This window comes from Nyctibius grandis, chromosome 4 (genome assembly GCF_013368605.1).
Source record: "Nyctibius grandis isolate bNycGra1 chromosome 4, bNycGra1.pri, whole genome shotgun sequence".
In the NCBI taxonomy this organism is placed as follows: Eukaryota; Metazoa; Chordata; class Aves; order Nyctibiiformes; family Nyctibiidae; genus Nyctibius; species Nyctibius grandis.
In genome coordinates this window covers 87235317-87260601 of record NC_090661.1, presented here as the reverse complement: position 1 = coordinate 87260601, position 25285 = coordinate 87235317, and the positions used below count along the sequence as shown (strand labels likewise).

General features: G+C 36.7%; 1 protein-coding gene across 4 annotated transcripts in view; it reads left to right on the top strand.

Annotated features, from left to right (window-relative positions):
- The window catches only part of EXOC6 (exocyst complex component 6), a 97477-nt gene that overhangs the window by 15946 nt on the left and 56246 nt on the right, over window positions 1-25285 (top strand). For all 4 annotated transcript variants that reach the window (XM_068398200.1, XM_068398199.1, XM_068398201.1 and 1 more), the window contains exons 2-12: window positions 4451-4622; window positions 5907-5954; window positions 6063-6153; window positions 7071-7116; window positions 15155-15359; window positions 16569-16724; window positions 17388-17456; window positions 21887-21970; window positions 22063-22109; window positions 22495-22615; window positions 24592-24663. In XM_068398200.1, the coding sequence (XP_068254301.1) occupies window positions 4451-4622; window positions 5907-5954; window positions 6063-6153; window positions 7071-7116; window positions 15155-15359; window positions 16569-16724; window positions 17388-17456; window positions 21887-21970; window positions 22063-22109; window positions 22495-22615; window positions 24592-24663 (1111 nt within the window). The remainder of the gene's footprint in view (window positions 1-4450; window positions 4623-5906; window positions 5955-6062; window positions 6154-7070; window positions 7117-15154; window positions 15360-16568; window positions 16725-17387; window positions 17457-21886; window positions 21971-22062; window positions 22110-22494; window positions 22616-24591; window positions 24664-25285) is intronic.

Here is a 25285-nt window from a genome sequence, read left to right as displayed (position 1 = left end):
ATTTCAGACCACCAGCATCCCCTTCAGGGGCCCATAAAGCTGAAGAGGATCCTTGCGGTTCTTCATTCAGAAGTGTATAAATGTAAACAAAAATTGAAAGAACTATATATTACACATGTAAAATTTCTCTTGATGGCCTATGCTTGTTTGCCCCTTTTTATGAAACTTCCCAATGACGTATGTGAAGCAACTTAAAGTGAGAGAGAGGTTTTTAGGGCAGATGTAATTGCATGTAATAGTTGTCTCCCGAAGAAATGCATGTGGAAGGGTTACCACTTCCTCACTCTCTTCCCAACAGAACTTGGTGTGTGTGTTATAAATTCTGTTAATTTTGTCTTGTAATTTAAAAGAATTAGCTATAGGATGCTTTCAGGATTCTGTGTCTGTCTCTAAGATACTGCAATATGGTGATTTTTCCGCCTGATAGTTAACTCTGAAAAGTGCAGAATTGCTATCAGGGTTGCTTGCAGTGCCATAGTCTGTTGAAATGTAAGCCTTCAGATAATTACTCAAAGGTAGTAATTACTTTATTTAGGTAAGTGTAGGTAATTTTTGAATGTATGTATGGAAAATAAGCTTCAGGATCAGAAATAAACCATACTGTAGTATGTGTGATGTTCCATAACGGATAAATCAGGCATGCATTGCCTCAGTTGTGTTTGCAGTTTTGAGAAAAAGCCTAATTTCTGTCCATGGCCAGGGATGGCATGGCTCTTTCAAGTACACTTACACTTTTAAGACCACCAGTGCTTTAGGTCAGACTTCCTTCTGAAGCCTCTGAAAATAGCATATGTGTAGTATCCTAAGAGTACAGTGTCTTTAGAAAGTTAGTAAACTTGTTTAATTGGTCATCTTACTTCTCACTTAGATCAGGGAATTATGATACAAAGTGTGAATTTCTTTTAAATACTGTGATAATTTCTTTCTTCAAAGACAAGCAGTTATGTCTCAGTAATTTTTTCACTAGTGTGCTGAAGAGGGTTGATTTGTTACTGTTCCACAAGATGGAGCTGTCTACATATGTAATTAATATGGAATTTCTATTGCTACTGAACCTTAAGGAGCTCTGTCAAAATACTGGTTTAGATCACAGATCACCATTTTATTACTATGCCTCCAGAAAACAGTATAATGTAGAATATAAAATGGTAACTCTTATTTCAATAAGGTAGGATAATCTTGTGGTTAAGGCAGTATATCAGCATGTACACAGTATTGATTTCTCCCCCGCCCCCAGTTTTAAACATTTATTCCCTGTATGATTTTGAATTAAATATTGTGATAATACCCCTGAGAATTATCAATCAGTACTTTATTTATTATCATAAAGCTGAAATATAAGTAGCTTTAATACTGAGAAAAAATAAGAAACACTGATTTTTGTAGCAGTAAATACTGTATTGCCTATGCTACATCATATGTGCTTCCAGAATTTCTGTCTATGTTGTCTGGAACTGTTTGGTAACATTTTAAAAAGAAACCTCCTGATTGCAAATTATTTCCCTCTCTCAGTATTTTAACAGCATGTCTGCCAGTGTTGGCAGATCTGAAGTCAGTAAAAAGCTATCAAGACAGCCATGCTGAACTGCAGCTACTGGATACCCCAAAATCATCAGGCAATAACTAAGTCCAAAAAGACAGTGCATTGCTACCACCAAAGAAAGTCTGGTGGTACAAACTCAAGTATGGAGTTCCTCTTGCACCCTCTTTTTACAGTCTTGTATCTCATTTTAGGTATATGTGGTCTACTGTGTTTTGTTACTGTTTTCACTTACAGTTATGTTACACAATTTACAGTTATGAGTGCACAGCAATAGATGGAAGTCTCCTGTCTCTGTGATAATGATGCTCCTTTCTCACTTCCCTTTGAGAACATTGGAAGGATACCTAAACGTGGAGTCTCCTTCCACACTTAAATGAAAGGCTCAAGGAAGCAGTAATGAACTTTTTTTCTGTTTTTTGCTTTAGCATTCAGTGCAGTATAGATGGTGAGTCCAGCCCATTCAGAAGAAGCTTGTGCATGCCCAGTATCTCTGAAGGTACTATCTGATGCCCCTGGTCCTCCTGATCTTTTTATTTCTTCTCCAGGGACGATACTCTGGAGACAGGTGGATGTCCCTCTATGCCCACCCTGTAGGTTCCAACACCTCTGACCCTTTTCTGATAGAGACAGAGCGGCACTCATGTAACTAGCTTGTTTTGTGTATTTTGGAGCACTGCAACATCAATTGTTGCACCTTTTTCTCATTCCTTCCCCGTTTCTTTACAAGTAACAGTGATATGGTCTACATGCTTCCCCCTGTGTCTTCAGATGCAGAACATTAGGTTGCCTAATGAGAGCTCACTCTGCTGCCTATGTGTCTTGCACCTTCCTTTCCTCCCAGGCCAAGTTGCTGCTTTTCCCTCCAGCCAGCACCAGGTTCTGGGTGCAGGTGTTTGCCACTGGCAGATATGGGTCACTCATGATCTTCCACCACAGCCCTTTAAACTTCAGTCGTCCTGGGCAGCCTTGAGAGGTCCCTTTCAGGCAGTCTGACAGGAACCTCGGAGGAGAGACTGACTGTCACACATTTGTTCCTTCCAGCTGTCATTTCAAACTGCGGTGGTGGAAAGGGTGAGGGGTATTTTTCCCTTTGTGAACCACTTCATGGGTCAACAACCTTGGATTTTCCCCTGTTGCACTTTGGAGGAAAGAGCCTGCCTTTCAGTACCATAGCCTTATTTTCCCATCAATCATAAGCAATAGGGGGATATGCTAGGAATATTTTATTGAATAGATTTTTCCCTGAGAAAATGCCTATAGCAAGCAGGCTCTCGGGAATTGTCTTTCTTCCTTTGGCATGTAGGACAGCTTATTACCTTTCTCATTTCTCTTAACTTCAGTTGCTTCTCTGAGTATATTGTCCAAGGTCAAAAGGAACTCAGAAAGGATGAAGAATCTAGTTACAAGAGTCTTTTCAATCTCTTCTAGACCCTTTTCTTCCTTGAAAGGTCACGTTCTTGTCAGACACTCAGCTATAGGTTTGTTGAACAGGTGATGATGACCCCAGATCTAGGCAGAGCCCAGCTCTCTGGTTAGAAAAGAGGATCTTGAAGAATATGGGAAATCATACTTCTCTAAGACAACTGGGAGGGAAGTACTTTCTCTCTGCTCAAGAGTTTTAGAGGCTTTGACTCACTGTTGCCTAGGTATTGAATTTAAGACTGTAATTCTACAAGAAACATTGAGACCATTGGAACTTCAGCCTTTTTTTTCCCCCACCATCTTAAGATTTTTTTTTTTTTTAAATTTTTAAAGCAGCTTCTCTGTGCAGATTTCTGGAGAAAACTTTGCAATGATGAAAGGAAATTAGAGACTAAAAAAGGCAATTTAAAGATTTTCGATCTCCTGATTTTTTTGAATGTTTGTAATTTGCAGTACAAACATGTTTGTATATGTATGACTATATCATCCTTATATTGCTGCTCTCATTCTAACTGAGCAGCTGCTTCAAAAATTATCTGTCTTTGCTGTTGTTGCTATATCGAGTTGTTAATCAAACTTTGGAACTGCTTTTGACTTAACTTTCTTGGGAGACTTCATACCTTTGATTTCCAGCACAGTTCTCTGTAATACCTATTTTCTTGTTTTTTCTGCTAAGTCTAAAGCTTTAAATTGCCCCCATCTCCTTTGTTCATTCTCATGCTTGAGCATTTTTCCAAGCTATTTCTGACACGGCTCAACAAGCCACACTAGTAATTTCTCCTGGAGTCATGTTTCCTGCTTGAGGTTTATAAGTGTGCTATTCAAACAATTAGTAAAATAAACTAAAAGACTTGATTTTAGCCGTTCATGAAAGTTAGATCCCATTGAGGTAGCAGCCTTAGGCATATGCGTGTCATGGTTTTGCTTGAGGAGATGTTGAGCGCGGGCAGGAGGAGGCAGGGAGCAGCAGGGATTGCCTTCTGCCAGGGATCCGGCTGCTGCTGCACAGTGCTCCGGTCATTCTGGCTGGAAGCATCCAACCCTGATTTAGTTGAATAACTCTGATGTTAGGAATACCAGAAAAGCAAATTTGTATGTTTGCACTTCTTTATATTTAGCAAAGAGTGGAATTTGATGGAAAACCGATCCATGCTATTTGAGGCAGTCAGAGAAACTGATTCTTTTGTACCCATATTTGAGCATTAGGGCATAAATAACAGACCAGTGAGGCTCAGGTCAACCATGATGTAACTGGTTAAGCACCTGGATGCGTGCCATAAGGGCTGGGTTCAGTTCTCAGTTTTGTGCCGTCTCTTTCTTGTAGTGCTGGTTTTGGTGAAGCGGATCACAAATGATGCCACTGTAACATCTAGTTTGCGTGCTTTTTATCTTCTTTTTAAGAGAGAGATTTCAATAAAGATCCTTGCATACCATTCTTAATTGAGGGGAAAAGTAAACTTTGATTTTCTTATTTGTATTTAACAGGTCTGTATATGATGACCAACCAAATGCACATCAGAGGTTTATGGAAAAACTAGATGCCTGCATACGTAACCATGACAGGGAGATAGAAAAGATGTGCAATTTTCACCATCAGGGCTTTGTGGATGCTATTACAGAACTTCTTAAAGTTAGGGCTGATGCAGAAAAATTGAAGGTAAGGAACTAGTTTTTCAGAGTTTCATATGTCATTGTTTGAATTTAAAAGGAGGAACTTCAGTCTTACTGAAGAATAAGAATTTAGTGATTATCACATACACTCTGATGTTTGCAATAATTTTTTAAAAGTGGATTATTTAGGATTTGTTATTATAGCTTTGTTGCCTGATCCAGCAATTTACATTTACAAAGCTGAGTATTTTACTAGCCCTAATTCTGATTTTTTTTTTAAATGTATGTTTTCAGAAAATATTACCAAAATTATTTTGCCCCTTTTGAAAGACTTTCTCAGAAGGTAAAGAACAACAAATGGTAAAACCATTATTTCTTACATAGGTCTTTTTCTAATAATGTGTTTACATATCAGACCTTAGAAAAAATTTAAAACTTTATTAGAAAATTAAAAATACTGCAATTATGCATGAAAAATAAATTTTCTTTACTCTGTAATGAGTAGGAGAGTAGGTGGAGTTAGTAGTTTTCATTAGAAATGAGAACTAAGACTTACTCCCAAATCAGAATGCAGAATAGTGAATTATGAGATTATTTAGCTCTCTTTACACTTTTGAGAGCAAAATATGCACACCAGACAGAACGAGCATAGTTCATCAGAGGTTATGATTAGAAGAGCATTATATAAAGGATATTCAGATAACAAGAGACCAAATACAGCGTCAATGAGGTCATTGAGCATCTTTGTTCAGAAATTAATGAGATTTTTAATAAACTAGAATGTGCTTCCTTATTATGATGACCTAATGAGTCACTTACTATGTGGGAAAATCTGAGGTCGAGCTTTGCCTGCACCTGCAGCATTAAAATGTTGCTGTGGTTTGGAGATTTCCACGTTTGATGTTAATCAACCACCCAGTGTTTGCATTCAGCAAAGTATGAATGTTTAATTACCATAAAATGCAATCACCATTTCTTACAGACAATGAATGGCCCATAGAGCTCATTGAGGTTATCAAAAAGGGACCAGTGGTCAATTGGGTCAATGATTTGAATTGTTTGACAGACCTACAGAAACAAGGAAAGTTCAAAAATCCCAAGTAAATTTGAGAAGTTTGCCACAGAATCTGTTAGAAAGAACTGTCATAAGTAATTGAAGTTAACAAAAGCCCTTTGCGATCAAAAGTTCAAGTTCAAGCTGTAGAGTTAATTTGAATTTGCATTTCTTTGTTCTAAGTTTCTCATGAAGCATGATCTGATTACAAGGGTGAGCAGTCACATCAGGGCAATATATGCATATTTGTCTAACAAAGGTGAAATTATTTTTAAGGTCCAAGTTACTGATACCAACCGAAGGCTTCAGGATGCTGGGAAAGAGGTGAGAAAATGGTGCTTCCTATATGGGCATTATGAATATTTGTAGCAAATTAAATTTATTTGCATAATTTAATTGTGATTTTTCTTTCTTTTTTTTTTAATCTCTAAGGTGATAGCCCAAACAGAGGAAATCATCCGATGTAGAGTTCAGCAACGGAATATTACAACAGTTGTGGAAAAACTACGGTTGTGTCTTCCAGGTGAGTGACCTATAGCTAAATATGATGGCAAATTAAATAAAGTAAGTAACAATAGCTGAAATGCAAAAAGAATTTTATTTTTTAAGTTGTGGTCATGTAACATCCAGCTTAACAAAAGAACTAACGGGTTTTAAAAAGATGTCCACGTGTAGATTCCATGTCTTTTACAATACTTGATGTAGAACAATTGTGCCACTTTGCGAGAAGACAGAGAGACAGATATAAATGATGCAAACAATGTAGCCACATACAGCTTTAAATGAGGTAATATTTTTAATATGATAAACAACGAATTTGTTGCTTAAGAGGGTGGTTTTTACTGTTTGAATTCTGTGGAAAATACTAATGATTCTATTTCAGCGTTGTACTTTTAGCTCTGTGTCATTACAGGCTTTTTTTTTTTAGTAAAACATAAGGGCTGTAAATGATGTTTCAGAAAGGTAATATCGTAGGATCGCACACAGCTCTGTAAGGATTTTATCCTGTTCGTGATATTGACGTAAAACAGATTTGAGAAGTTTTCTTTGTAAAGTTTTCTTGTTGACTTGTTATGAGTACAGTAGGTGGTACTGTTGCCATTTAATGGAGACAGGTCATAGACTGGTAATGCTGATAAAGTTATGGTATGTAGTAAGTGAATGAATATGCTTGATATATATGGTGTCTACTGTTTTGTTTAATCTTAATTCTTTTTCATTTAAAAGCTGTTAAGAGTTCAGTTCTTTTTTTCTTAGCTGCATTCTAGATTTTTTTTTTTTGCTACTTTTATCACATTTATGTTACAGTAGCAATTCAATAAGGTAAATCTAGCATATCCTTTTCTATGGTTTATTTTGTCCTTTACAGTATATATTTTCCTTTTTTATTAACTAAAGCCACAATAAGATCCATGGGTTAATCTGCTTGTTTTTATGCAGTGCTGGAAATGTACAGCAAACTAAAAGAACAGATGAATGTAAAGAGGTGAGTGAACTTATTTCTGTGAGTAAAATACAACTTTTGTAAATAAACTGGTAGGATAGCAAACACTAATGCAGACAAGCAAATAGAAATTCTAAGTCCTGTAGTTTGGTGCCTAAAGTCTTCTTTTCATAATACCTTGTCTGTGTTTCAAGAATGTCACTGCAAGTGAACAAATGTTGTATTAGATATAAAAACTTCTAGGAGCTTAGTGATTGCCATGAAAAATAATGTTTGCTTAAATAAACATGACATGCAGTGAAATTATGATTGTAAAATGTGAAGTAGAATGTGTTATTTTAAAATACTTAAAACAGTTTATGAATCCGTAGGGAGTAAAGATCTTTGCAGAGTACACTAATATCTGATTAATCTATCATTATGTATTTAAGTCAAATTCATAATCCAAGAAAAAAGAACATTTAACTCCATATACCTTTCTTCAGACCTATCTGGTATCTCTATGGTAATCTTTTGTGTACATAGGACTATGGAAATGAAGTGCAGAAAATGTGCTGGTTTTTTTTTTTCCCCTCTGTGACAAATTGACTTGTTAAAAAAAATGAAAACCATAATTAAAAATAAACTTCTAGAATAATGGTTTCTAACTGGTACCTGACCAGTTGCTTCTTCCTCTGTTGTGTCTTAACTTTCCATCTTCTCAGAGAGCCACTTACTGCTGCTGTAACCGCAGTATCCCCAGTTCTCTCTCCAAGGCAGCTTGGCTGCCCTGCCCTACTGTAGCTGTAGTCCTGTCCCATTGGGGCTGCTGCTGCTGCCTTGCACCTCATGCACACCCACCCCAGGAATACTACTGCTGCTGTTTTCTTCTTCCTGATTTCTACAGCATCATTGCTGCTGTCATCCCTGCCTGCTTTTCATACAGCCTCAGTCACGCTGATCGCTCTGTCTTCCCGTGCTGGATTCATGATCATTGTCATTGCCTCTTTGTGTGCCTGGCACCACTGCAGCGAGCTCCTGCTAACAAGTCTGTCTGGACCTGACTGTTTCCATTTGGAACTAGCTATGCATAGTCAGGTGTTTACAGGGCTACTGTGTAATCTAGATTTACTTTTGGACTGTTTGTCTGGATTTCTGTTGTCCTGATAGTCAACACCTCTTGCCATTCTACTGCACATCTGAAAATCCTCAACAACAGTCACTGTGTATGAGCAAATTGGCTCTAAAGCCTGTGTGCAGACATGTCCAAAATGCATCAGATTTACTGTACACATCGGATCAACTGGTGTTTCAGCAAGTCTGATGCATCTTCGACGGTGCTATATGTGCTACGTGATACCTGTGCACACATGCTGTCTAGGAGGTCTTCTACAGAAATATAAGAGCTTTAAGAATAACCTAGTAGCTATGGCACTATGCTGTTTCTTACTGCAATCAAAACTTGCTAGATGTGAATCAGCGTGGTAGATCTTATCAGCTTGACTACTGTACACTATTTCCTCTGAACAGGACACTGGTTTGCCATCTGCTTAGAGCAGCTGGCAGTGTGTTGTTGCAGTGTTCTTGGAGCAGCTCAGCAGAAAGAAGTAAACAGTCCAGTGCCCTTGCTACTCTGGTGGGAGAACAGACTGCAGTGTGCTGTCTGAATCGCACCACTTCCTTCTGCAAGGTGGTCTGTACAGTGTGCTATGTTTTGCATGTTGAAAATACAGAAACGTTGGGATCAAGGCCTGCATTCTGCCATTGCCTTGCTCTGTCAGGCAAGCCAAGCAGCATTCTGATTTTAGAATTGCAAGGGAAGCTTTAGTTCCTAATGCCATCATGGAGAGATCACTTAAGTGAGATAAAATTGCAGATGGCTTTTAGCGTTTTGACTCCACGTTCACTAGTAGTTTTGTGGAGTCCACTGATGGTTGATGTGCTTTCTGAGAAATCATCAGTACTCTTTAAATCTAAAACTAAATTTATATTATTTAAGAGATTCAGATCTGATAGTTTTCCTGTGGAAGGAATTGCCAAACAGGAAGTCTTAAAAGTCAAAGGACGATATACTGAATTGAGGGGTTTGGACATGTCATTGTCATACCATAGAAAGATCTAAGGGAGAGGGGAGATACCATAGCTTTGATGTACCATACCTTGAAATCACATGGAGTGCAGAAGGTTTAGACTCTGCTGCAGGCTACTGCTCCAGCTCAGATACCTCTTTCATTAGCTATGCTACATTTACTACTTTGCCTCTGACTTAACAATTCCCTATAATACAGCCTAGAGGTGACTCTCCCGTGGAACTTGCATGTAATTCAAATGGTAATTTCCTTGTCGCTTAGCAGGCAACAAATCCAAAGAGTGAGTGTATCTTGGCCTTTATCACTAAGTGATTGAGCAATAGCAAGGACATCCATAGCATCAGTGCAAAGACCTGACAGGTGATGTGTGCAGGTACAGGGAATTTCAAAACTGACCTTCCTAAGTTTTGCTGTGAAGCTTTCCTGGAAGACTCGGAGAGAGAAGCATTCACAATCCCTGTCTTAACAAAACAATGAGGAATGTTTATTTTAGGCAAGGATAATTTTACTCATAAACCTTCACTGAGGTTTATTAACTCAGCAAAGCCTTCATTGGTCTTTTAAAAAAACCCCTCTTTTCTTTTGACTTTCTCTGCTTGCAGCCTTTTAGAATTTATTTTCGTTATTCCATTGTCTTACAGTCTTGAACTATGAATTTCTAATGTTTAAAGGAAGGGAAGAAGAAAGTGTGGATATTCTATATTTTTGCAGGATAGTTGTTTTAGAATAAAGATTGGAATTCCATTTCATTTTCTCCACGGCAGACACCTTTTAAGATAATGCAGGATTTTGGGTCTGGAATACATACTGGTGATGCAGATGGAATGGAAGTTTACTGAGGAGTCCAAAAAGCCAGCTGTTGATAGCAACTTTTGGTCCCTACGAACATGGACTATGTTTAAACTGATGACCTAGAGGTGAAAGGCTCTGCATCCTATTTATCTGTCTCCTGAGCCATGCATAACACAGGTTGACAAGAACTATAGTTGTGAGAAGAAGTAACTGCAGAATCTGCTCTAAACAGACACAGTTGGCTGGAAAGAGTTATGGAGGGTTTGAAGTCTTAGCTGAGGAAGCACAAGGGAGAGGCGTGGTTTCTCCACTGCTCTGCAAAACACCTAGTGGGGGCTATGCATTTAGACTGAACTACTTATATCTTTATTTCTAAGTCAGAGATAAGATCGTCACACATTTTGTTCAGCTCTGTTACCATAGCCTGTGTCTCTGGAGAAAGTTCCCCAGCTGCTTCAAGAGATTGTGGACTAATTGGGAATTGTTTTAACTGGTGTTTTTGCAAGTCTTCTTCCACAATAAGTATTACAAAAAAAAAAAAAAAGAACAAAACCTGCCATACAATTAAAATAATTAAATAAATCAATTGCTAAGGTTATTGCTGAATCTTCTCAAATCTACTGTGAGAAAGACTAAAGAAAGAGTATGGTCTTTCAGAGTGAGCTTTTTGCCCTGCAAGACTTGTATTTGTTTTCTGACCTTCCTATAAGCTTTCTTCCAAACTGTGGGAAAGAGAGAGTTGAGTAGTTACTTGTGTTAGTAAGTCTCACTGAGACAGTCATGCAGCCTTTCTCTGCATAAACTTTCCAAGCATTCAAATAAACCTTAAGACATAAAGGATTCAAATAGGAAAACTTAATAGTTTATGTAATTTGGGTCTATGCATGTTTGTATGGAAAGATACCAGAACAGATAAAACCAATAGAGATTTGATTTTGGTTTTCTGCATTGTTTTGGAACCATGTCAAAATGAAGCACTGGATTTTACCAATTGCAAATCAATACTTCTCAGAGGTACACATATCTGGCAAAAAAACCCATCAAAATATATATTTCATACTGAACTTTCAGCTGCCTGCTTTCTTACCGTTCTCACAACCCTATTTGTTCGATAATTTCTATTTTAAAAAAATCTTCTACCACATCATTATGGATGAAAAAGGTATTCCACAGATCTTTTTTTTTTTTTCCACAGCAACTCTTTAATCCAATTTTCAGAAATATTGAGCTTTTGACTCACTTTACAGAAGTTTCAGAGTCAGTAGCACCTTGATCTCAGTTTGTGCTCCTTCAGGGAAATTGACAAAATTGGTATGCTGGGGAAGTTTAAAAATTAGGTTTGGAATTGTTAAGGCAACTAGATTTAAAAACAAGATAAATAAATGGTTGTTCCTGTGGTGAAAGGTTTTCAATTGCAATTTCAATATATCATCTTCAAGATCTCTGTGAATGTGACTTTTCCACAGTATTATTGAAAATGATGAACTCCCTTAAATTTGGTAGAGCACAAAACGTTTTTCATATTTACTCAGTGGAAATGTAGTAAGCAGGAGTATACACTATTTGCCTCTGAAGGAAGCACAGAAGTTGCAGAACACCACTATTTTTTCTTTGTAAATTAAGTTTGTTTCCTTAATTAAAATAAAATGAGAATTTTAAGGTTATTGTCTCTCCTCTTGTTTTTTCAGCAGGAAATTTTGGGGACATGACTATACATTTCTTTGCTTAAAAGGCTTGTGTACAAAAGCATTATTCTCATGAAAATTCACTTCCTTTGCGTGCATCTTGCTCCTCTTCTGTGTAGCTTCTTGACTGCTCTAGTTTAATTTGATGGGGCTTTTTTAGTAAGTTACAGTATTTCTCTTAACTGCCTCCAAATGACAGTCCACTGATAAAAATATTAAAGTTCTCTTTGTCATTTGAAGCATAACTTAATACTTCGTGTACACTGAAGTCACTTTCTTTTTATTTTGAATTTTTGTATGTTGATGTTTCAAGTTCTAATACAGACCTGACTATTCTGTGCCTGTGACTTGGAAATTTTGTAAAATGCCAGCTCAATTATAGAATAAGATAATGCAAAACACTATTACTCTTCTGGGGGTTTTGTTGGGTTTTTTTGTTTGTTTTTATTCTTTTTTCCCCAGTCCTGCTTCTTCTGGTTTTAGAAATTTCCATTTTTATGACTTGAGGGTGATTTGAGTAAAATCCGTCTTATAGTTTTCTGGTTCTGATGACAAGATGGATCAGTTCTGGACAGTCTTTATCATATGACTTCTGCTGGTCTTTCAAACTTGTGTCTTCAGTTTTAAAGCTTACATTATAAATTTTGCATTGGGGAACATATTTTTACAAGATTAGCTCAGAAAAATAGACAGAAGACTGCTATATTTACATGAAAAAAATAGCATTGAAGATACTTCTTTAACTTGTTTGTAGTCAAATGGGCAATCTTTACCTTATATGATTGATAATATATGACAGGAACTAATATTGTTGTCAAAATCTTCAGCATTAAGTCAAATCAATGTAATGTTTTTAAAGCAAATATACAAATACATAATTCCATGAAATGATATGCAAAACATTTTAGTTTAAATCCTGACCTGCAGGTGACCTTCAAATTAATAAGACTTCAGTGCTTTATCAGAACAGATGTTAAAAGGGCAAGGTCCTGAGCTCCATATATATATAATTAGTAAGGGACTCTAGAATGGATTTAAAATGGATTATGTTAATTCTGATCTTAGAGACAGCAGTCAAAACCCTTCCAGATGAACTAACAGTGTTCTGATAAGCTGATCCATATAATTTAAATAAAAACCTTTTATACTATTTTGGTGCTATTATGGTTTAATTCCCCAGAAGTCTCACCATGTGGCACTCTTGGTCATTTCCTATTTTAAAAAAAAACAAAAGCCACACACATAAAACCCCCAGACCCCTTCTTATCTGCAACATTCCCGTTGCCTTATGTATCTTTTATATAAACCAAGTATATAATAAACAAAAGCTCCTAATTTACACTTGAAACCTCTTTATTTGCAGTCTCCTGAAAGCAGTTGTGTTCTGCAATAAAAGAGAAGGTTTTTCCCCATCCTCCAGCTATGCTGAAATGTTAGCTTAGAAATGTCTTGATTGAGAAAATTCAAAACAATGTGTTTATTTCAGAATGGAAGAAGTAGTTATGACTGAAGTATTAATGATTTATTATTGCCTGTCTACAGAAGGGGAGCCAGCAGCTTGAATTGTATTTCAGTTTGAAAATGTTTACTCACTATATCTACAAAGTAATATCCAGAAGCAAAAGAACTAGAAAGGTCACTTTTCCAGGTTTTCTTGAACCTTTTCGCTGATATACAGCTTTTCCCTTTTAAAATGATACGGTAATTTTCCAGTGCTGGTTGTGGAGGACTTTCAGGAAGGAAAAGGAACTAAGGTTATAATATGAAAAGCTAAAAATGGGCTAAGGCTATTATTCTGTATTTGTGGAAAGAAAGGGTTGGAACTAACAGCAAGTTAAATCAGTCCGATCTCAGTTTTTCTACTTTCCCATTCAAGATCAAGCTAGAATGCGTCGATTCACCTTATTCTGTTCTAATAGGCCAAACTAAATGCATTTTTCCAAAAGCCTCCTGGCCTGAGTGGCTGGTAAGAATAATGCATAAAGGAAAATTATTGTCACATCTACAACTAATTGCTGTCCTATTCATGTTTAACCGGTTTCTGCACCTCTCTTTTAAATATTGTTGACATCACAGATTTGTTGATCGTGGTGTTACAATTTATCGCCTTCTTAGTTTAGCTGTCTAGCTCAGAATTGGCTCACTTCTGTTTTGCTTCATCTTTTCAGTAAAGTAAAAATTTTCACAAGCATTCTGCCTTAGGAGCCTGTGTGACATTTGAAAGTGTAATAGAGAAGGGTATTGACTTCAGGAACAGGCATATAGGAGCCTGACTCAGCTCTGAATCACCTCCTTGTGGTGTTCATATCTCTACTGATTATAAGAGGAAGCATGGAAAACCAATTTCCCTCAATTAAAATTTTCTTCTTTAAATGTTTCCCTAAATCAGCTGAAAGCATCAAAATTTTGCTTATATGCTACAGGCCTGAAGTTGATAAATGGTTTTAGCAAGTAAGTCTTGGCCCCACAGCCCTGGTAATCTATGAGAGAACTGGGAGTGAAGACAGGTAGATAACTGTAGTAATAGAATTGATGTCTCAGTACTTGGTAGCTTTCTGTTGTCAAAATTATTTGAATCTTTCTTTAATTTTTTAAATTTATTTTGCAGTTAAATCACTTTTTATGCTTAGTTTTAAGGACTTCTTTAAACTCATTGTCCCTTATGTAAAAATTCACAACATAGTTACGAATGTACCGTACAACATCTGCGTAGTGTATGTACATCAGAGAAAGTATTTCTTGGTGTTTTGTTTTTTCCCCCCTCTCAGGCCATATCTTCCATATTTCTGCTACAAATAGTCTGTAGGCTAACAGAACATGGAAGAATAGAGAAAATTATGGAGTCTTTGTTGTTTTGTTTTTTTTTAAAACCCTCTGACCTTAATGCTTGTTCAAAGTAGTCATTTTCTTGGTGGGATATACTGTATTTTGTTAGAAGAGTACATAGATTCATGGTTTACAGCAAAATAGGATATACTGCTGGAAAAAATATTGCTTGAGATAAGTGTATACATGTCTTTTCCAGCTAAGGATGGTAGAAAGAGAGTGGGTGTGGATGTGTGTATATGTTCACATATACCTAAAGAAGGCAGATACATACAGGCACACTTTTCCAAGATAAATTTCATTGTTTGATGCGTATACTGGGTGATTGGCAATTTGGGCTGCAGAAAAAAGAACTCATAAAAAACTCTAATAAATTCAATCTAGAAGGGAAGATAACTGTTATGACTTCAGTGCCTCCATTCTGCAGGATGCTCCATATCACCTTAGGACTCTGGTCAGAACAGCTAATACCATAGGAGGCTACTTAAAATTTTGACTTGGCTGAGTCCCTCTGGCAGTTCACTGTTTTCTTCCAAACTAAAGCATTATATGGATGACCTTTTGTTTCATATTTCTTCTAAGGACAGAGTAATTTCATTAGATGTATATTGATTGCATGCATGATATTGATATCCTATATTTGATAAACAAAGTATTTTATTAAAATTTTATAAGAAGCTACATAATTTGATTTTAATCTCTTTGTAGATACTATTCTGCTTTAAAAACAATGGAACAGCTAGAAAATCTATATCTTCCTAGAGTTAGCCAATACCGGTTTTGCCAGATAATGATAGAAAATCTTCCAAAACTGCGTGAAGAAATAAAAGAAATATCCATGTCAGATCTCAAGGATTTCTTAGAGAGTATTCGAAAGCATTCTGACAGAATTGGGGAAACTGCCATGAAGCAGGTAAGCCAGCATAACAGGATGACCTCAGTCCTGTTATCTACTGAAAATACCAGTGTTGATAGTCTCAGGTTAGCCCAGAAGATTTGTCTAAGGATTACAGTCATCACACAGACCTTTGAGTAAAGGTGGAGGGCTGTGAAATGCTTGCTAACATCCTAGGTAGTTTCTTCTCCTGGACATGAAATTGTCAATTCTTATGGTCCCTGGCTAACACAAGAAGCATCAGTGTGACGACACCTCAGTAAGCATAAAACTTTCTTTCCAAATTTGTATCTGTGTCCTAGACAAGAAGTAGTTTCCTCCCTGGGAAAGGAAGGAGGAATGCTGTGTATTTCAAGTTGGAAAGAGTTGTGAAATACTTTGAGCAGTCAACTCCTAGACACTCTCTAACTCAGCAGCTACTACACCAAAACAAAGAGCAGCCTATCTGGCCAGCCTGCAAGGGCAAAAAAGACTAAAGGAAGTGTTGAGATAACTGCCTAGTTCTTTCTAAAGTACTACTAATACAGAGGACTGAGGGAGAGCTGGGAGGAGACAGGGACAGCTGGAGCCCTTGCCTGTTCCATCACAAAATAATCTGCCACTTCAAAGCACTGGTACTGGGCAAGCTTTAAAGCAGTTAATGCTTTTAAAATTTGTTTGGAGAGCAGGTAAAGTTTTCATTTGAGTTTTTGTTGGGTGAGTTCAGGTTGGCTTGCAATTTTGTCATCTAAGGTTCTTGTAAAATGCAGCACTGATTATTATAAATGAAACTTAATCACAAGATTATATTGTACTACCTTGTTGCATTTCTTTCAATAGTAAGGACAATATAGTGCATTTGGCTTCTGCAGCTGACTGCTCACTAAGGCTTAACTGAAGACAGCAAGCAAATAGCTAGAAACTCTGAGACAACTGTACTTCATTTAAATATTGATTCTCTGCTTGCAATATATGAGCAGGAAAATTATGGATTACTTTTTATTTTTTCTACCTTTTAAAATTGGATACTGGAGATTCGGAAAAAAATATGCAGAAATTAGCTATTGAGCTCATTTGTCATCCCAAATCAATTAAAGACAAAATCGATGGTGTAGACTGAGAACACACATCTTGCAGTTATACAGATGTGTGTTTAATAGCATGACCTGTTTTTCCTGTCATATCATATACTCATCAGTGATGAAATTTGCATTACATCACTCTTTATTGGTGCTACTTTTAAAACAGGCACAGCAGCAGAAAACTTTTAGTACCGCTCTTCAGAAGCAAAATCATGTGAACTATGGTCGGAATATGCATTTAGGTAGAAGCAGGATTTTGGAATCCAAGAATGAAATTACATTGAAGCGAACATTTGAAGAAGATGATGAACATGAAGAAGAGGTAACTTCACACGAAATCAGTGCATCTTATTTAAAGTTAATTTTGTAGGTTTATTGAACAAAACTTGCACTACATTGTCGGTAGATAGTCAGTGTTAGGAAGAACCAGAGAACACCTTCAAGGGACACCAGTCCAGATCAGCATTTTAGAGGGAAAAAATCATACCAAAATATTAGTTGTATTAATGCTAGCTGTAGCGTCATGTTTGGGGACATTCAATTGGATAGAACTTGTAATTCTGCAGTTCAGTTGCAATTTACATTATACGTTACCTGCCCACTGTAAATGATATGTGGCCCATTAGAATATTCTGCTGTTGCTAAAGCCAGCATTTCTGTGTTGAGGACTTCAGCTTGTGTTAGAACTCTTCCAGCTATCAAATACTTAGTATTCATAAATTGAATAAAACAGCGAGTATTTAGACCTTTAAATCTGGTGCTCTGAAAACACAGTGAAAGGAGTCTGGTCTTATAACTCAAATAAAATCTAGTACTGTAGTATAAAGGGAGGGGAGAGTCGAGAAACTAATTTACTCTCTTGTAGTAGAAGCCATCCATTTTTGGGTCCTTATTAAGTAGACAAGTTCTGTTGGTAATGTATCACATCTGCAGATTATATGCTTTTTATGCTTTATATACTTTTCTTTTTCCTTTCTTTCTTTAGGTTTTAACAGCCCAAGATCTTGTAGACTTTTCTCCAGTCTATAGGTGTTTGCACATCTACTCAGTTTTGGTATGTATTAAGGTGACCTCAAAAAGATATTTTACTTTTTGAAGTTAAATGTTCATTTCCATATTTTTCATACTCTAATAGTTTCCAAGCAGCCAAGCATATTGCTTCTAGTAGTAGTAGTTCTGGATGAACTAGCTGAGATAGGTAGAGTATGGATACTCAGGACACAACTGCATGTTTTATTTTATATGCATAACAAAGGACACACAGCAAGACATTAATTACATAAGTGTTCTTAAGAATATATGTAAAATATGCATGTCTGCCTCAGTAGTGGTATCGGCACTTTTGCAGTTCCCCCAAGCGTTCTATGTTACCCAACTGTTTGGGGGGCTATGACCAATATTACAAAATATAGGAATATTCAGTCTGAATCTTGTGGAGATCAGAATAGTAGAGCAAAATAGCAATCAAAAACTGGAGATTGTGATAGGCTGTGTTCAGGCAGATTAGATTGGATTCCATGGCAGAGACACAATAGCCCATTTTAGCTGCTGTAAAAGAGATACAATGCAAAAGCTAATAAGGACGAAAACTTTTTTGGGGAAACTTGGTAACAAATTATTATTTTCTTACCTTTCCTATGTCTCAGTTACTTTTGAAGTCAGGTTACTTATAGAATAACTATCAGAGGTATATAGATGAAGTACTTTTAAGTATTGCTAATCCTACAATCTCAGCTGAACCTGGATTCAAGCATTCAGGCTGGGTTATCTTCTTTCAATGGAATCCTTGCAGCTGTGTAGCATGAAAGCTTATATCTTGAAATAATGTTTAAAGTGTTATTTCACTGTTACTTTTTTTTTTTAAAGAAGGAATCCAAACAAAAGCCTCAGTAATTACATCAGTAATTATTCATCTCAATTAAAAGAACAGTAGGGACAGAAAGACAGGCTGCCAGAACTAATAAAAAAGAGTGGGCCATTTCTTTTTTACAGAGGAAATAAGTGTGAAATAACATGTAAAAAAGAATGTGTGAAGTTAAATACACCAGCTGACATCTGCTGCTTCTTCTTTTAGTGTAATAAAAGAACAGGAAATAAAATTGATAGATGATATTTAAAAGTAATATGTGATTATGTTTTTCACTTTGACAAGGATCCTGATGTTGGATCCTTGATCCAAGGATATGCTCTTTGGATTTGCACAGAAAGTTTGCTAGCTTCCAGATTTACTGGAGTGCTCTCTGATATCAAAGGCCCTTAGCCGCTTAGAAAAAAGGGTTGTTGATGTCTTCAGAACAGGGCTTCTGTCTTTCCTGCCAACATCATCTAGTTAATAAGCCATGGTAGTATTATCGAGAGTTGTTCATTAACCACTTCTTGGAGTCCTTCTTGTTGACCTCGTGTTGTAAACCATCTCTTTTGGCATTTAGAGAACTTCATGATGACAGCAAAGGAGGGGAGTCGATACCAGGTGTTTCTTACATTTCTATATGAAGGACTTATCTCACAGCAAATACCACCTTCTTAGTAAATTCTCTTTCTGCTACAAAACTGTATAAAATATTGTGTTTTTACACAGGACAAAAGTTTTCTACTCTGCTTCTTCATATTGAAGAAGAAAGCAGGATTGTTTATACCTCAGAATACTGTATAGCTTGTGATTGTTACCTGGTGATTGCAAGACACATATGTACCAAACATAGACTGTATTTATTGATAAGTAACTTTTCTTTAGACTAGAACCTTCTGGGCAATATATATAAAGAGCTTTTTTTAGCCCGTGTATTATGTGAGATGCTGTATATTTGAATTCTAATGAAAACACCTTTGATTCCTTTGGCATGTAATGTTACCTTTTAACTAAATGCTATATAGCAGTATAAAATAAATGTAACTATGGTGTGAAACAACACTTGATATATGAGCAATATTGCTAGAATTTATAACCCAGCGTGAACTGGTTTATTATTTCTATTGATATAAACTCATGAACTTTTGGAAGCTGGGCAAAACAAATGCACTGCTTCGATGTGTTTTATCTTGCCATTCTATTGCTTATGCAGTAAGTGAATGACCAGAGTTGTTGCTGTATTCTGCTGACTGCTTTAGAGCATCTATTTAAAATAGTTGTTATGCCTGAATTGCTGATCTTGATTGCATAGGATAGCACAGTCTATAAATAATCATGAAATATTTTACATCTCCATTTTTGGTGTGGATTTGAGAAGAACATCTACTCTTTTTCACTTGAGAAGCTTGTGTCAGGACTGAGTAGAGATTTGGCATTGGAAGTAGAATTCAATAATGTCTTTGTGCATCTGAAAACTGCATTGAATATTTGGGCTGGAGGTGAATGGTTAGTATGTCTGACGAGTATGCGTTAGTACAAATTATAGCACACTGTGTAAAGTTCTGCTGCAACAGAAAGTGTTCTAGTAAATCTGCATCTCAGTTTCAAGTGGGTTTTTGTTTTTAAGCCAAGTCTCTTTTTTAATTTAGATTTTGTTAGGTTAGCAGTACTTCTAAATATGATGAAATATTCATTATGAACCTGAAATATGAAATTTAAACTTTCTTTGACGGTCACTAGCGGTGCGGTGTTCCCCAGGGCTCAGTTCTGGGGCCGGTGCTCAATATCTTTATAGATGATCTAGACGTAGGGATTGAGTGCACCCTCAGTAAATTTGCAGATGACACCAAGCTGGGTGGGAGTGTCGATCTGCTGGAGGGTAGGAAGGCCCTACAGAGGGATCTGGACAGGTTGGATAGATGGGCCGAGACCAACGGCATGAGGTTCAGCAAGAACAAGTGCCGGGTCTTACACTTTGGCCACAACAACCCCATGCAGCGCTACAGGCTGGGGGAAGAGTGGTTAGAAAGCGGCCTGGTGGAAAGAGACCTGGGGGTGCTGATCGACAGCCGGCTAAACACGAGCCAGCAGTGTGCCCAGGTGGCCAAGAAGGCCAATGGCATCCTGGCCTCTATTAAGGATAGTGTAGCCAGCTGGTCTAGGGAAGTGATCGTCCCTCTGTACTCGGCACTGGTGAGGCCGCACCTTGAATACTGTGTCCAGTTCTGGGCCCTGCACCTCAAGAAAGATATTGAGGTATTGGAGCCAGTCTAGAGGAGGGTGACCAAGCTGGTAAAGGGTCTGGAGGGTCTGACCTACGAGGAACGTCTGAGGTAGCTGGGGTTGTTTAGCCTGGAGAAGAAGAGGCTCCGAGGTGACCTTATTGCAGTCTACAACTACCTGAAGGGAGGTTGTAGTGGAGTGGGAGTCGGCCTCTTCTCCCAGGCAACTAGTAATAGGACAAGAGGACATAGCCTCAAGCTTCGCCAGGGGAGGTTCAGGTTGGATATTAGGCAGAATTTCTTCTCAGAAAGGGTCATTAGACATTGGAAGGGGCTGCCCATGGAGGTGGTGGAGTCACAATCTCTGGCTGTGTTTAAGAAAAGACTGGACATGGCACTTAGTGCCATGGTCTAGTTGACATGGTGGTGTCAGGGCAATGGTTGGACTCAATGATCCCTGAGGTCTCTTCCAACCTGATTGATTCTGTGATTCTGTCTGTGATCTTCTAAAGGAGTTAGGTAAGTAATGCTGACTTAGTAATATACAATCTCTGTGATAATTTGATTTTAAGATTTTTGGAAGCCCAGGTAATGGAATTCTAAATAGCATTGGCCTAATAATAGGCTCGTGAAGTAAAAACAAACCTTAAAAATAGTAAGCTGCTTTATTCTGCCTGCATACAAATTACATTGCATTCAGTAGGTAGATGAGTCAATGTAGCACTGATTTCAAATGGACAGATGGTTTCTACTGAATGGTCATCTTAATGAGATGGGTAGGATGTCACTTGAATTCCTCACAATATAATCATTAGGGACAGAGGGTATTATCTTTTTGAGGACCGTGATAAGAGAAAAATCCACATCCACAGTCGTTGTATTTACCAGTTCCAAAGAGAGTAAGCAAATATTAAATAAATCTCATGTGTTTTTTTTTTCTCAGGCAAAGCTAGCGCAGGCAGTGTTCAAACGTATCATATATTCACAGAAACGTTTTTGTAACTTAACTTTACAATGCAGTTAGTTCTTCAATAACCTAGAGAAACATTTTAGGAGACGATGAGTTTCAGTTATAGAGTAATAAGTAATATGCCTTGTCTATAAATATTAATATACTCCAAAAGTTGTAGTTTAAAAACATAAGTATTGCTTAAAATGCATAATATTGCTTGACAAAGTGTAGGCACATGAGCAAAATTTTTGTTTACAGTACATTCTGTAGGCTACTTAAAAAAAAAAAGATAATTTCTGCATATTTCATGCATGCAAAACTTTGCTGGTGTCAGCTGGAGATCATGTGGAATAAATGCAAAAGATGTGGCTTAGTTTAAGAGAATTCTACCCTTAATTTAAGAAGTGTGTTTTTCATACTGAGACAATGTTCTTGTTTTAACTACTTTTGTCTTTTCTTAGGGTGATGGAGAAATATTTGAAAATTACTACAGAAAACAAAGAAGGAAACAAGCAAGATTAGTTCTGCAGCCGCAGTCAAGCATGGTAACCAATACTTTTGGTTTTGCATTGACTTTGTTTGTAACTAATACTTAGTGGTATTTTTATCCTAAACTTGTTTTCTTTTTCACTGAAAGCATGAAACAGTAGAAGGCTACAGAAGATACTTCAGTCAAATTGTAGGGTAAGTTTTCTAAATGGAGATTTATTTCAGTTTTACTATATTGATTCTTAATTCATCTTCTGTTCTCCCATTGTCCAAAAACATTCTTCTGCCAGATTCGGTTTCTGCACAAATCATGTGGGTGGTTGTTGCTGAATCTGAGCAGGGAAGAGCATCCAGATCCTACCAGTACAGTGTCCCCCAAGGACCCTCCAGCATCCTGGGCTCTAGCTGGCATGAAACAAACTTCACATTTTTACTTTATGCTGGGCAAAGCAGAACACCAAACCTACCAAAGTGTCACTGCTCAAGTGGGGAAGGATTCGACTATGCTTGTGTGTGAAAGGGTAGAATTTGCTTTAATATTAGAAAACAACTTAATAATTTAAGCATTATTTTGTTTTAGTTTCTTTGTAGTAGAAGACCACATTTTACATGTAACCCAAGGATTGGTAACTAGAACATATACCGATGAACTCTGGAACATGGCCCTTTCCAAGATCATTGCTGTTCTTAGAACACATTCAGTAAGTGAGAAGTCTTATCAGTATTGCAGTTTAAATCCTCTTACTTCAGAGCTTTGTATATTTAGAGCTGGGATAGTAACAAAGTGAAAAATTACACCTCTCATGTTTTCTTTTCCTTGTGATTAAAAATTGCTCAGAATTGGGAGGGAGGCTGCCAAGCTTTTGTTTTCCCAACAGTATCAGGCTGTGATCCACAGCCATGGGCTATTTGCATAATCCTCCACTGATTTACAACTCACTGGGTCTTCCAAACCTTCTCTTAGTCCAGCAGTTTAGAATATGCAGGGTTAATCTGCTGTTATTATTGCAATCCTTCCTCATTAGTCTCAACTGACCTCTTCATTAGATCAGATTGAATAGTTCAGCACTGAAAGGACCAGCAGGAAATAGTTCCTAATTACCATTCCAAATGCTGTGTTTCCAAAATAAACTCCACCAGCAAAACCCTTGGAGCTATCTCTTCAATGCTATAGTAAGAATATGTTTATGTTGAAATAAAGGTATTAGAAAAATCTTCACAGATGTTAGATTGTAATTCTGTATCAGCTGAGTATCTCAGTACATTCAAGTGTGTCTCCTAGAGTTACATTTCTGCCGTAGCTCCAATGACGCTGAATAGCTGCGTCCTATTTCTTATTCTTCTGTGAAATCCAATGGAATACCACTGTTCACTCAGACTGACCCATAGTAAATTGCTTCAGAGTTTACTATTGGTATAACTTTTTCTATCGGAAAAAATAGAAGAGTTTTATCTGTGTCTTTTTAATGTTTGCTAGCAGCAGTTTGTTTATGCAATGTTATTTTTATTTTTATTACAATTGATCTTTAATTTGAGGAATATTTTACATTTAATATATACTGAGGAAAAATTGGGAAAAAGTTCAGATTGCAGCTATAGTTTTATCATAGGACCTTTACTGATCAGTGGTACATGAGATGTTCTTATACTTCTAAATTCATTTTAGAGGACTGGGGTAAATTGAGATACATTCAGCATTTTTTTAAGTTAAATACTATGCAAGTTAATTGGCTGCGTATGGATTTATCCACCTATGTAAGAATATGGTAATTTAAGGAGTAAAAGTAGTGTAATCTCTAAAGAACTCTTCAATGTCTTGTCACGTAGTTGATCACTATTTCTTCTCAAAATGCATAACTCCCATCAAAACCAATTCTACCACAATCTCTTTCTAGCATCATCCTAGTACAGACTAATGTTTAGATAAGTGTATGTTGTCTTACGAGGTATTGAAAACCAAACCCTTACTTTATTAAAGTATCCTAAGAACAAAAATTAAAGAAAGGTGCAACAGGCGTATGTAGTCTCTAACCAATACTATAGTCCCACACTGCTTTAAATTATTTTCTTACAAATATTTTTTCACTTCATCCAGTATTGCAAGTAGTGAAGCTGAGGTGAAAACCTTAGTTGTATGACTCCATACCTCTGAAAATCAAATTTCAGTTATTTAGCAGAGTAGATAATGTAATGTCTTGACTTTTTACCATCAAATTTGTGATTTGAACTCATTTAGAAAGTATTTTATAGTGTTTTCCCCATACAACTGGGAAACTGTCTGAGGTGGCGTAGTTAGACCCAGGCTTAGTGTCCAAAAGAACTCCCTGTGGAAACCTCTCTGATGTTGATTTAGCAAAGTATTCTGATATGCGCTTATGTTCCACTGGTATAAATGTAATTTGCTGATTTTGAATCTCAGTACAACATACTGATATTTATTGAATCTCATAGTTTACTTTTTCTGAGCTTTTATACTACTGATGGTTCATATAAAAATGTAACATACTTTTATGTAGCTGGACTAAGTGAAGATGAGTCTTAAGTTGTTTTTTACTAAGGAAGTCAGTCAGGTAAAGGGATAAGGCTGGACAGTTTAACCTTCTGTGCTAACATTCTTTGAAAACACATGTCCCATATTTAAAATCCTTTTAACAAAACCAAAATTTCTCACTTTTAGTCATATTGCAGTGATCCCGACCTTGTTCTGGAACTCAAGAATCTCATTGTAGTATTTGCTGATACTTTGCAGGTACGTATTATATTAGTAATTTAATTGAAATTCCTAGAGTAATTTTTTTCCTTCAGGTGAGTAAGTGCAATGCTTTGGATTTCCCTGATGTCATGTTACAAATCAAGAACAAAATTACACAATAATATTTTAAAAACATATGTATTTTTTGCCTTGGTTCCTCTTTTTCAGTATTACCAACGTAATGTATGCATCCTGGGCTATCCAGCTAGCATCCAGTTATTAATATCTACGCAATATTAATGTTAGCTTTGTAATTTGTGTACATTTTTGTCTTTTGTAAATGCCTTACTTCTGATCTGAAGCAAGAGTAGCATTCCAGTTATCATTAACTCTCTAGATGGAAGACCAAATGAACATCCTTGGCAAGTATTCTTGCAATGTTTAACAGACTGATAAAAAAGATTAGTTGTGTGCATAAATAGCAAGTTAAAATGTTATAGAGAAATAACACAAATTTCTTCTTCAAAACTGAAAGCATAGCATTAAGTAATTGGTCAGAATTTGATATATAGTCTTCTAATTGTAGTGATATGTTTAAAGTACTATAATTTGTTTCATAAAAGTGACAAGATTGAATAATAAGTCTTGTCTCAGAGTCCTGAAGTGTTGTGGTAGGAAT